Here is a 13102-nt window from a genome sequence, read left to right on the forward strand (position 1 = left end):
TGAGGTACAGCCCCAAATCTCACTATGCCCATGTCATGGTGCTTGCATAATATACATTTGCTCGTGCTCTCAGATAAGTGTGTTCAAAAAAAACAAACAAACCCAGCCCAACCCTCTGAACTGAATTACATAGTCAAATACAGCACTGAAAGAGTTCCAGCTCTTAAAGGAGTAGAAACTCTATTGGAAAATGTGTAACATCGGTTGCAATACCTGCAGCTTCCGTTTAGGAATAGTTCTATTCATAAATTTAAAGTAGTAAATGTTGCAATTTTTTTTGCTGTACATACAGTACTGTGTTCCATTTTTGAGTTTATGATGTGACTATTGTTGAGATGCAGGGAGCAGCATATATTTCCTTTTTGAAGACTGCTGTAGTCATTTTTATGGCTTAAACAATGTGTGCTCTATTGATGTCTCCTGTCTTGTTCTGCTAGGTATTCCACAATCTATACAATGTTTCCAGTCTTCTCTCTGGTCTTAGACAGGGATGTCAAATCTGAGGTTGCCATGTTGTATCCAGAGCTCTACAAAGATCTTCTTAAGGTCGAGTAGATCTTATTCTGTTTCTCCTCCATCTGCTTCATATATAATCTTTGGCTTGATTTGGAACTGGCTTTCAGAGAGAAAAACCAAACACGATATCCATAGACATGATAATTTATTGTATGACTCTGAAAGTACAGTTGTCAAGACACACAATTCTGTTTACAATTTTAACTTATTTTTATTTTTTCACAGCTCGTTGTGTTTGTTAACAGTTAGCTGCTTATTAGAACAGACCATAAAATAGAATTTCCATCCTGTGGAAAATTCTGAATGTTTGAGATTTTGTTTCCTTTCAAATCAGAATGAACTATCGAACCTCAGAATTTCCCACAAAAAAGAAATATTCTGATTTTGGAACATGACACCTCCACCACTTTTCCTCAGTTTCTGTGTTTCTCTCATCATGGCTTCTCACTTCCACCAGTGGTGGGCCCTGATGACATGAAGATGGGATGGAGCAGGCACTGACCCAGCACCATGCTGAAGCTGTGGGAAGGGGAGACAGTGATAGGGATCCAGCATCGTGCTATGGGGACAGAAAGACAGGAACTCTGGGAGGAAAATCCACCAACCCCTCCTTTCTGTTGAAAATTTTGTTGAAATTGATGTGTTCCCATTAAATGGGTTGATTTTGTGAAATCAGTATTTTCCAATTGAAATCTGTTCTGTCGGAAAATTCTGGACTAGTTCTACTGCTTATGATCTATTCAAAAACAGTAGTTCAGATGGTTTCTTGCATGGAGACTTGCCTTACAGGTGACCTAAAAAGAGAACAAAAGGTTGGTTTTGTGCTGTTTTTGCTGCTTTATGATGTGTACGGGAAGCCTGAAAGAGTTTTCTTTGTTTAAAAAAAAAGAAAGGGGGGGGTGGGGGGAAGTCCACTTGATTTGATTTTTACCTTAGAAATGTGAGGAATGCCAAGCCTTGCCACCCTTTTATTTTTCTGGAGAACTCTTTGAAGGATTTGGGTATGTGGACTAGGAACATCCTTAATTGAAGGGAAGGGTGAGCTGATTCTTCAACAAAGACATCCTTTCCCCCAAGAATTTCCATTAAATGGAGTCCAACAGAAGCAAAGTGAGTGTTTTCCAACAGTCTGAATAAGTCGCCGCCCATCTCCATCTGGTTTCACTCTCATGTGATCTCTGAGGTCATAAACCACTAATTCTCCAACCATCCCTAGGCCTGGTCTACACACAGTGTTTTGTACTGCTATGTTAGTTAGAAGAATGATTTTTATTTTTTTACATTTTTACTTATACCCAGATTTCCCCTCGTGTGGATGCAGTTCTAATGGTAAAAAGATACCCTGTACCAAAACATAGTTTATTCCCATTCCCGTACAGGAATAACTATACTGATATATAGAAGCACTGTTTATACCAAAATAATCGTGACAGTACAGTCAAATGCCTATTATGCACCATGAAGAAGCACAAAAAAGACATCAATTTTCTTCCCTTTGCAGGTCACCTCTAAACCATCTATTTTAGATTTATGAGTCAGAGTTGCTTGAAAACCTATAAATTAGTTTTCAAAAGTCATACTTGCTGTCTTTCTTTTTCTTTATAGGGGCGACCGTTGTCATATAAAACATTTTTAATATGGGTTTTGATAAGTATCTATCAAGGTAAGAAACTGCATCTGTTTTCTCAGCGTTCCCATACCTGTCGGGAATTATATAGCTGTCCTGCTGTATTATCAAAAGTAGAGTATTGCTGGAATAATGACTCTTTAGGATAGGGTGGAAATAGCCATTCCTTGCATCAGAACAATGATAGCAACTATCTTACTAATGCAAAAAAAAATCACCTAAAACTAAACATTTTTAGCAAGTGGCTTACCAACATTTTGAAGTACTGGGTCATGATAGGAGACCTCATGGGAGTCAGGAGATTTGGGTTCTGTTCCCACAGTGGCAATTGATCTGCTTTTTGACATTGGGCAAGTCTCTTCACCATACCCTGCTTCAGTTATCCCACCTGTAAAATGAAGTTAATGACACTTGCCTTTGTTTTTAAGGGAAACCACTATATAAACACAGTATTATCTATGAGTCATAATAGTCCCAGTTCTGGTTACTGCCTAGCTGAGATGATTGTCTTATTCCCAGCCAAGGAAATGACCCTTTCTGGTAGTGAAGAATCTGAAGAAAGTTCTAGTTCTTGAGATCAAATAACTTCCACTTTATCTGGGATTTTATCTTCAAGTTTCTAGAAGCTATTAACAAAACTTTTTTGAATACCCTGTGTTTGTTTCAAGTGTGGATGCACCCATTGGTTTAGCTCCTAGGAAGTCAGCCTGTTGGTTTAAAAAAGAAAGAGAGAACCTCAAGCACAAGTGATTTCTGTTGCTGTTTGCTAAGGAAGCATGCAACACATGCACATATAGTGTTGAGGTTGTATAGTTAAAATGGCCATACGATCCTGTGACAAAAGGATATTTTTCCAAAAGTCCTTTATCAACAGAAGCAGGAAGATATGGGGCAAAATCAGCAGTTTTAAATGACCATCCTTAAATGGGGAGTGGGGCCAGCAATATAAAACCTCTATTAGATTTCAGGGGATAAGTCTAGTGCAGTAGAATGCTATGGCAGGAATAATGGTCTCCTGTTGCTATTATAAATACTAAGGCAAAGCCAAGACATTTATAGGAAGTTCACAAGTGGTGGAAAGTCAAAGCCAGAGGATGATGCATTGGAGGAAAAGTTCTTTCTCAGATGAGGCCACTATCCTAAATACAGTATTTGGTTAAAGTGACTTCATATCTTCTGTGCTAAATGACTAGAAAGCAGCAGGCTAAACAATTAGACTAGTTGCTAGCAGTGGTGGGCCTGACCCAAAACTGAACAGCCTCAAACGTTGAAAAGTTCAGAGCTGGATCTGAACTTTGTGGCTCAGTCTCTAGTCCCTTGTAGGGTTTCCCCTCAGAAACTATTGTGTGATGGATGTTGGTGCCAATTACTCATGCTGCTGACATGAATTATTTGTGCAGGTGGCTGGGCAGGGAGTTGTGTGAGCTTTCCAACTTGGAATAGAGGCCCAAAATAATGCTTCCTTAATGCCGCTTTAATTTGTGCTTGTTTAGGGTGGAGAACATGGCCCACGGAGGGCACAGAAAACCTAACTATATGCACTCAGCATCCCTACACCTTGTGCTTCCATCTGGACTTCAGGGCAGCACAGTAGAAGTTACAAGAGTTTGATATATGTCTTCTCTTTTGAGTGGTGACTCCTTTTTTTTCTGTAAGGACAAATAGATCACCATAATCTTCAAGTGATCTACGACAGTAGCTAAAATAATATACTTCATATTTCCACATCAGTAAATCTGACATGCCCCATGAAACATTGACCACCTGTGTGATGTCTTTTACTCATTGTACAGGAGTTCTTTTATCTTCTTAATGCCATGTCATAAATAACTGATTTATTGTCCAACATGCATTACCAAAAGCCATTGCAAACTGTCTTAAGAGGTGACGATATGTTTCTGCTCTTTCAGGACTGAGACTGATGTTTAGAACTTAGATTGATGTTTAGCGGTGAGATATCCAGCCTCTCTCCTTCTTTTTCCTCACAGGGAGTATCATTATGTATGGAGCTCTTCTGCTGTTCGAGTCTGAATTTGTCCACATTGTGGCCATTTCCTTCACATCCCTGATTCTTACAGAGTTGCTGATGGTGGCATTAACAATCCAGACATGGCACTGGCTCATGATAGTGGCAGAGTTGCTCAGCCTCTCCTGCTACATAGCCTCTCTGGTCTTCTTACATGAATTTATTGGTAAGGTTAAATATCTTGTATTTCTTTAGGTCTTTTCAGACAAATGTTTACATGCTTAACAAGAGGTTAAGGGAATGAATTGGGCTCACAACTGCTGATGAACTAACCTACTGTAAGTTACCCCAGGGACCAGATCCGTTAGCTTGAAGGCAGTAGCAGACTCTCAGATCTCATTACACAGTCCAGCCACTAGAGAGGGACAAAGACACACTTGGCCAATATGCTACACAAAACACCACTTGATTGGGTCATCTGTGGGGACTGAACCTGAGACCTCTGAATGTAAAAGCATCACCCTTTGTTGCTGGAGTGAAAGACCATGTCCATTAGCTGCATGTAGTAGTGGACTCACTAAAACTTGTCTCAATTTCTTTATTTCATTGGGACTTTTGTTTTATATTTTCATTTGTCTAAATGGAAGACACACCTCACATGCTAGAAGAAAACAGATAATGAATTCCACATTTCCCTGGGCAGTCAGTCTGTTAAATATCAGATCCCTGCAGCGTGTTTCAGTGTGCTATCAGGGACCACAAGATGTCACTACTTCCCCCAGAAAGCCTTGTAAACTCCCAGGATGATATCCTGCTACAGAATAAAACAGCCCTCTCATTTTCTTGTTCAAAGCCTCCATGTGCAATAAGGCTATCTTGTACAGGAAAGTATTGTGGCTCATCTTTGAATCCACTTCAAATATATCCACAGTGCTTCCGTGATTATGTAATGTAAATGGGTAAAAGGAGATGCTACATGGTATCAGCATGAACGGAGATAATTCATATTCAGCACTACTAGCGAGTCAAAGAAAAAGAACTCCCAGAGCTAACATCCATCTACGGACCCTGTAAAGGAAGCTAATATAGGTCATTCTGCCAGGGGGGTGAAGGATTGCAATATTTCATACCGAGTTTATTGTCTATAATTGTTTGTTTAGACAAAATACCTTATTGAAATGAGATGAGCAGTGTGTTAGGGAGAAAGCTGTATCCTTCATGAACAAGAAAGGAAGAGAGCAAGAGGTGGTTGGGGAACAGAAATTGCATTGGTTTAAAAAAAAAAAAAAAAAAGATAAGGAGCAAAAATGCTGTTTTGTGTGTGTGTGAGGAGGAGGAGGCTGTTCCAAAGCTTTACTGGGCTGAATTTTTTCCCCCTGAAGCTTTCACTTTGACCTTTGACCCTCCCCATGCAGTGCAATTCTGACTTCAGTCTATGGCCCATCTCCATTGCTTCTGTGCTCTTTCCTTGCAGATGTTTACTTCATTGCAACCTTGTCGTTCTTGTGGAAGGTCACAGTCATCACTCTGGTGAGCTGCCTTCCCCTCTACGTCCTGAAGTACTTGAGGCGAAGATTCTCTCCCCCCAGCTACTCAAAGCTCACGTCATAGAGCTGCTCGGCCCACAGAGCAGAGACTAATTTTGCACACCGTGGAGAGACAGAAATCATGTATTCGTCATCATAAGAACTATGTCCGATAGTTGCATAAGGATTATGCAGTAATCAATATTATGTGCTGCTTTAATGAAAAAGACTAAGAACTGCAGTAAACTGAAACCTAACAGTAACTAGAGTCTTTTGGGGAGGTGTAGGAGTTTGTTCAGTCTTTGTCACTTGGATTTACTTAATTGGGGTCAAATGCATGTAACTGCAATGATAATTGGTTTCTCATGTGAGATCAGAGTATCTGAAAGCTGCTAAATGACCTTGAAGTTTATACATGACAGATGTTTTGTTTTGTTTTTTAGTTTAAGTGTCTGTGATGTTCCTTGCATTGTGTTATATTTTTATATTATTATTTATCTTTTCAATTCAGGTAGAGAGAGTCTGTGTGTATCTTTGGAAGTCCCTTAAAATAGGTGATGTACTGTATTACCAACGGGTGACTACTGGGTGGTGTCATGCTGTTTTGATTGTAGGGTTCCAGTGTTAAACAGATCTATACATAATTGAAAACCTAACTGCTTGAGTTTTTCCTTCAATCAAAATGAAAGATCTGAATGTAGAAAATCTAGTGTGTTTTGATGATTTCCAGCAATTAATACACATTGAGAAATATCATCCAAAAAAGGGAAAATTCCATTTTGTTTAGCTTTTGTGCTTCTTGTTAAAAGGAGCTGATGACATACAAATAACTACACTATATAGTTATGTTATAGGAGAAAATTACCTAAATTCAAGCAAAGCCTTTTGGAAGGAAACTTGCAGCTGATCAGCCTTTGAACGTGTTGACAGCATAATAAGAGACTCATCCTATTCTGCAGACAATGTGGCAGACGTGTGTTGAATCCTTGGAGACTGAAAGGAAAGGTCACAGGGCTGTTACTCTTCACAGTTACATAAAATCTGTTTCCTGTTAGGCTGAATTAATGAAGATGAGCTGCAAATAAGCCTAGGCAGTCATCTACATGCGCCATTCATGACACAGTCTACAAAGAGAGGCAGTTTGAGATAACTATGGAATTTGCATTGTTTAAAACTGGAACTTGCCTCAGTGGACATGAGTTTGAGAGCGGGCAGAAACTGAGCCCATGCACAAAATGGTTGTTTGTTTAATGTGAAGTACAGATAAGATTTCCATTTATTTTAAACAGCAAAATTCCCAGAGGGGGGCTCTGTGTGTGTGTGTGTGTATGTGTGTGTGTTGTTAATTAAAAAAAGCATTAACTCACATAATTTATAAAGCATTCCTTGCGGATGGAGACAGAAATATATGACTGGAATGCTTAGGAGTATGGCAATGAGCTAATAGAGGCTTCCACCACTAGGTCACATGTGTCATAGTTTTAGTGACAGTCACACTTATCTAATAACTGTTTAGTCTGTGATAAATGAGTTGTGTAGTGTCCAGCTCTACTGAAGCAGAATCCACATCATAAAAACCACCGTCATAACCGGAACTAAGCACCCTTATTTGCAGGGTCAGCAGGGAGACCAGCAATGACTAATCCAAATACCCTGAACTTCCCTTGCGGTATTTTTAAATTGTGCTCACGTGGGGAGCAGCAGGACAGGCCCTCTCTGCCATGCTGTACCTCTTCGATGGGTTGCCAACTTTTGTTTCCATTGCTGCAGATCTGGCACTTTCACAAGCATTCAAATGATAAATAAAATTTTCTGGCTTACAAACTTGAATGCAGAATTGGATCAGTGTTTAAAATGAGATCTGTAGTGGGCAGTGACTTGCACCTCTATGTTTTGGATTATCAGCTGCAGAAAACCCTAGCACTACTTAGTTGTCTCACTTGCACTTGGAAATCTAATCTCTGAAGAACATGCTGCATGACCTTGCTACCCTTGATACATGTGGGTCCAACAAAGACCAAGTCATGCAAGTTCCAAACACTTTAGCAACCTTGAAAGGACTGGGTATCTGTCAATCATTTAATCACATAAATGGCTGAGAGGCAGGAGGAGATGCGTGCACTTGCGCTGCAAAAGCCCTTATGACCTGTCATTGTTTCTCAAAGAAGAACCCTCTGGAGAAACCAGGAGCATGAATTGAAGCAGTATGTAGGATGTTCCCAGAGTGGGTGAGTCAAAACCTGCTGCTTTTCCATTCTGCAGCACCAAAGGATCAGTTGAAGTATATTGATTTCTGCCCTGTAGATTCTGGGTTATCTACATAAGTGGAAATCTTCCTGGATCCCCTCCTCTTCCTGACAGCTTGTTCCTCTTTGGAGCCATGTTGCCAGTGGCCCTGTTCCTCCAATAGGGCTCAAAGAGCATGAAGTTCATACTAGATTTCCTGATGGGAAACCTGCTAGGCTCAGAAGAGAGCATGCCATGCTCCCCACCTTCGCATTCTCTGAATTGACAGTGCTGTCACCACACTGAATTGACCTGAAGGGGCGGCCATGAGCCTGGGGGAAAGGGAGCCTGCACTATTGGCTCTTTTCACCCCTACTGTGTGTTCTAGAGCCCTTTTGTACCCTCCTCCTCCTTGGTCCTTTGTTCCTTCTCATGCCATCGCGGGAAATACCAGGTCCTCACCATTCAATAGTTCTATGTATGACCATTTTGATAGTGGATGAATAAATGTTTTAGACTGCAGTGCAAGATGGGAAATGTAGCCTCCAGCACTGCTGGCTACAATGGTCTCCTTTCTGCATACTTGATTTAGAGTCTTATGTTTCAAAGTCCATTAGCTCTTTTAGAGGAATAAGAAGAGCGAGCACTTGTTAAGATAAAACAGTGGCTTTTCTTTTGTGCTACATGGCTTTGATTTGTCTTTTCTCTGGTCCCCATAAAAGCAGAATACTCAGTGGCATCCTCTATAAACAACCCAGCAAGAAGGAAAAATTAGCTAGCTGCTGTATTTATGTTTACAGTATTTTTTAAAAATTCACCTTCGCACATCCCGTCACAAACTTTTTCCAGCAAAACATTTCCACTCTTCTTTTTTAATACAGATTTGTATCAGGGGCGGCTGAATTCTATATTTTTCTATGATTTGTTTCAGAGAAGAAAAGCCGTGTCTGAAAAGCTTTGTTGTAGAAGAATTGGGTTGTCAGTTTTTTGTAAATGACATCTGTTCGCCAAAAAGATCCTTCATGTTCTCCTAGTGATTTGCTACAGTTACAGGATAGGGTCAGTCATACATTTGTTGCTGGCTTCCCAGATCAAAATTTTGATTTAGCAGATTTAAATGTAATAATCAAGAATGGTTCTGGCAACTTGTTGTGACTGACAAGTTAAGTCTCTTGTCCTTGTCATGAAAATACATGACAGTAGATATATTTTAATGACTCCTGTCCCTAATAGCTGTGTATTAGTAGTTAAATGTCCTGTAAGAATAACAGTGCCATGCTACTGTATGTAAATATTTGGAAAGTATAATTTAGAATTCACTGTCTCCTGGAGTCAATGCAGTTTACACTAAATGGACCATATTGGCAAAATCATAACTTATACCAAGAACGGGGGTGAATTGCAATTTCAGTAATATTTAATGGCTTCATAACCTTAATGAGGAACTCATATTAGCAATGATGTGATTAATCATCTTTAGCATTCTGTGAAAGGGGTGTAGCTAGTTTCTTGCGCAGAGTTGTAAATCTAGGAAGTATTTCTCTTTGGGTATAATTTTTTTTTAAAGCAATTAAAAAAAAGGGTAAAACTGCCACTTACAAACACCAGGGATGGGAGAGGTATGATTGTTATTTTTTTTTAAGTTTAGCACTTTGTATGTAAACTATTTCCCCATATGTTTTAAAAAAAAAGTTTTTAAAAGCAAAGTTTCATTCAGATGTTTGTATTTACTGCACAAAGTAAATAGGTGCCATACTGGAAGTTTAAGTTACAGTACATCTTTTCCTCTGTTATACTTGAATTTTGTGCTTATTTGGAATGAGACTTTTTTTTTTTTTAATAAGGATGTATGTCTTGTTTAGCAACTTCTTTATATTTGTGAATCGTAGCAGTTTATGTAACTTCCATTTTATGGAGCTCTTCTACGAATAGTATTCTAGGAGACAGCAGTATGTGCTTCATTGCTTGCTCTTGCTTCCCATGCTTACTTTAGAAAGATCTCTGATCAGTGCTCTATTTCACTTTGCAGTTGGTTACCACAATAGCCTATATTTCATAAGAAGTTCATTCTTTGAATCACTGATGTAGCTAACTAAAGGTGTGCAGTCATGCTTTTTTTTTTAAATAGGAGGTAGATTTTCTTGCATTCAATTGCTTATCGCCTCTCTCTCTATATATATATGTGTGTGTGTGTGTGTGTGTATACACACACATCCCATACCTCTTTCCCTCCCCAAATCTTGTCCTATTTCTCTTAACAGCCATCTCTTTTCCTTTGTTCAGAATGGAGCTGTAATTTAATAGGCTGTTTGTTCAACAGTAACAGCTTGAACCTATACAGCATCTTATCTCACCAAAATTGTGTTAGCTGTAAGCAGTGACATCATTAGTGTCATCACAGCTGTGGGAACACAACGTTTAAGTGCTGCAGCTGCTGCAGAGCGAGAATGAGCAGCACCAAACCCTCTACTTTTCTATAGTCTGCTGAATTAATATAACCATACACTCTCATTGCAAACTCATTTAAACCTGTGTGTGACTCTAGTGGGAAATTATTGCTGTTTTAGGAGGTTAGGCTGGGGTTTTCAAAGGCACCTAAAAGAGCAAGTTGCCTGAACCCCTTTGGCTTCTTTAAAATTCAAGCCTTAAGGTTTGGGGGCGATTTTTAGTTTTTGTTTTTTTAATGGCTGCTGCAGAGTTGGGTGCAAAATACACCCCTAATTATCACCTGCGCTTGTCACAGCCATGTGTACAAACAAGCTAACTGCACAAATCACCATCATGAGCTATTTGCCCACTCAGAATTTCAAAGGGAGTTCTACTTGCCCATGCAATTGCACATCTAGGGCCCAACCTAGTGTTTCTGTTGACTTCAGTGTTGATGGACCAGATCCTTAATTCTTATTAAGAATCCAAGCCTTTAATCTGCATGAAATCCTGGGTTCTTCAACTTTGCCAAGATGGCGCATTATTGTTGCCTAATAAAAGCTGTGTGCTTCTATGCCTTTAAAAACTTTTTCAATTGTATGGGGAAATGGATTCTGGTGTCAAAATGATATTTATTGAGATGCCAATGTTTTGTACCTGTCATTTAGTTAAATAAGATGTAAATACCTTTGATTCAAGAGAAAAATGAATGCAAATTATTTATTGTTCTGTGGAATTATATGTTGCAGACATGTAAGAATTTAAAGGGAATGATGTAAAAACAGGTGAAAAAATAAATTTTATGCAACTTCATGCTTTTATGTATATACACTTTGCATGATGGGCTTGAGTTAATCTTGTCCTGATCAGTCCATGATGTTTATTCTGGGGGTATAGTATGTAGGTTTAGATCTATTACAGCCTTTTTAATTTGGATGCAGGGGAAATATGAAGCTGACGTAAGATACATTTTTACTAATTTGTGTGCAATTGTTTCATCATATCTTTATTATAGACAATAAGTTTTCTAGCTGATTTATTCGGCTCATAAACTAGAAAATACTCTCATTGGAAGCATGTGGTTTTGCCATCCTCCACTCCCTTAAAAATAATTTGCTGGATACAGCAATGTAAAGAATTTAGCCACTTGTGATCTTATATCCTAATTTAAATCTTCCAGAAGAATAATGCTAAATAGCTTTTATGAAGAGCATGGATTGGTGTTAAGAAAGCTATTCACCAGGATAGTTACTCATTGTAAATGTATCTTCTCTGGGCCATTTTTTCTCCCATTCTTCGTATTGGTGTAACTGCAAGCAAACTGCTATAGATTGTCACAAGCGCAGACCCTTGCAATTTTGTCCACTAGGTGGAACTTAAGTATTGAAATAGCCTACCTCAGTTTTGTGTTTTCTAGAACCAGTTAGTCCCAGAGTACCCAACTGTCCCAAGTCTTTCTACATTCAGTCTAATTTGGAAATTCAATTTCATAAGCCCTAGCTCATTTAGAAAAACGCTGGGTCTAATTCTGCTCTCATTTTAAACTAATGTAACTCCATGGAAGTCGGTGTTCATCCTGATATTCACCACTGTAAATGAAGAGAATCAGGCCCTTTTTTTGGAAAATAGATGATTGAGAAATGTTATTTAGGGATGACTCTTCTTCAGAAGTTCTCCTATCTTGAATGTTTGATTATTTAGCTGCTAAACGGTAGCTCCAAAAGCACCACGGTATCTTTCAAATGGAAAAAAAATTGCCTGTTTTTTATATGGAAACTTTTTCGAAAAAAAAACAAAAACAAAATTGAAGCTACATTTAGAGTCTTCCTGTGGAAGACTCTGATAAAATGAAATCAATAGGGTTCTATGGAAATGTTATATAGATTTATTAAAAATACACTGAAGAACACAATAAAAATGTAAATAGAGAATGAAATCTAATTTTTGAGCCATTCTAAAATAATTCTGTCATGGGGATAAAATTCTCTACAGGATGTCTTTAAAAAAAGTATGCAGAAAAAAATCATTGTTTTCTATTAGATTCAATAAGACTCAGGTCCAAAGTCATAACCTGTTTCATAATTAAAACATTTTCAGTGATACATAAAGTTAAAGCAAATGTTGAATAAACAAATTTTGTGATGTTTGCACACACAAAATGAAAGCTGTAGCCTCTAGAAGTTACAGTAACAGACTTCACTCCCAACTGTTACCAATTTCCCATTTTAAAGCTGGCCATAAATTAATGGAGAAGTATGTAATTAAAAAAAGCTAGAAAGAGTTTTGCTAAACTCACTCTGGGAAGGGAATGAGAATTTCTGCAATTTTTTTTTTCACCCAAACATTGCATAATATTAGAAAGGTCAAAGATTTCCATGGGGGTTTAATTTCATTCTTCATGAGGCTGTGGTCATACAAGAAGTTTGAACACTGCAGGGGTTGGCAGATTTTTGGAAGATCACTCATCCTGGGATAAGTTTTCAGACTAAGCTTCACCAAAGAATGCCAGCCCCTTCCCCCCAAGCTGTGATTGTATTCTATACTACAGTCTCTTCTGTAGAAACATAAAAAATGGGCTTGCTGTTGGCTGGTAATTCTGGGCTCCTGCCACTTTGTGTTGCCTAAAAATATGTACTGGTTTCTCTTTACTTAAAAAAAAATTGGGGAAGGAGCTAACTCTGATTATGGATTCTGGCTTTTGCTTTTTTTCTAAATTAGGTATTTGTGTGGCCCCCATACTATAATATCTATCTCAACGTGTGCTCTTAAAGTATTTATCCTAACTGCAGCCCTGGGAGGTAGGGCAGCTCTTTT

The 13102-nt window shown here is 38.6% G+C and overlaps 1 protein-coding gene across 2 annotated transcripts in view; it reads left to right on the forward strand.

The window, feature by feature from the left end:
* ATP9A (ATPase phospholipid transporting 9A) overlaps positions 1-9455 on the forward strand; it is a 94767-nt gene extending 85312 nt beyond the window's left edge. The window contains exons 25-28 of one of the 2 annotated variants that reach the window (XM_073309379.2): positions 438-546; positions 2122-2179; positions 4132-4335; positions 5584-9455. In XM_073309379.2, the coding sequence (XP_073165480.2) occupies positions 438-546; positions 2122-2179; positions 4132-4335; positions 5584-5720 (508 nt within the window). In that variant the 3' untranslated portion in view covers positions 5721-9455. Of the gene's footprint in view, positions 1-437; positions 547-2121; positions 2180-3636; positions 4336-5583 lie in introns of those variants that run through there. The other variant, XM_073309381.2, reaches the window with a different exon arrangement.
* The last annotated feature ends 3647 nt before the right edge of the window (positions 9456-13102 follow it).

Source organism: Lepidochelys kempii, chromosome 13, assembly GCF_965140285.1.
Source record: "Lepidochelys kempii isolate rLepKem1 chromosome 13, rLepKem1.hap1, whole genome shotgun sequence".
NCBI lineage: Eukaryota > Metazoa > Chordata > Testudines > Cheloniidae > Lepidochelys > Lepidochelys kempii.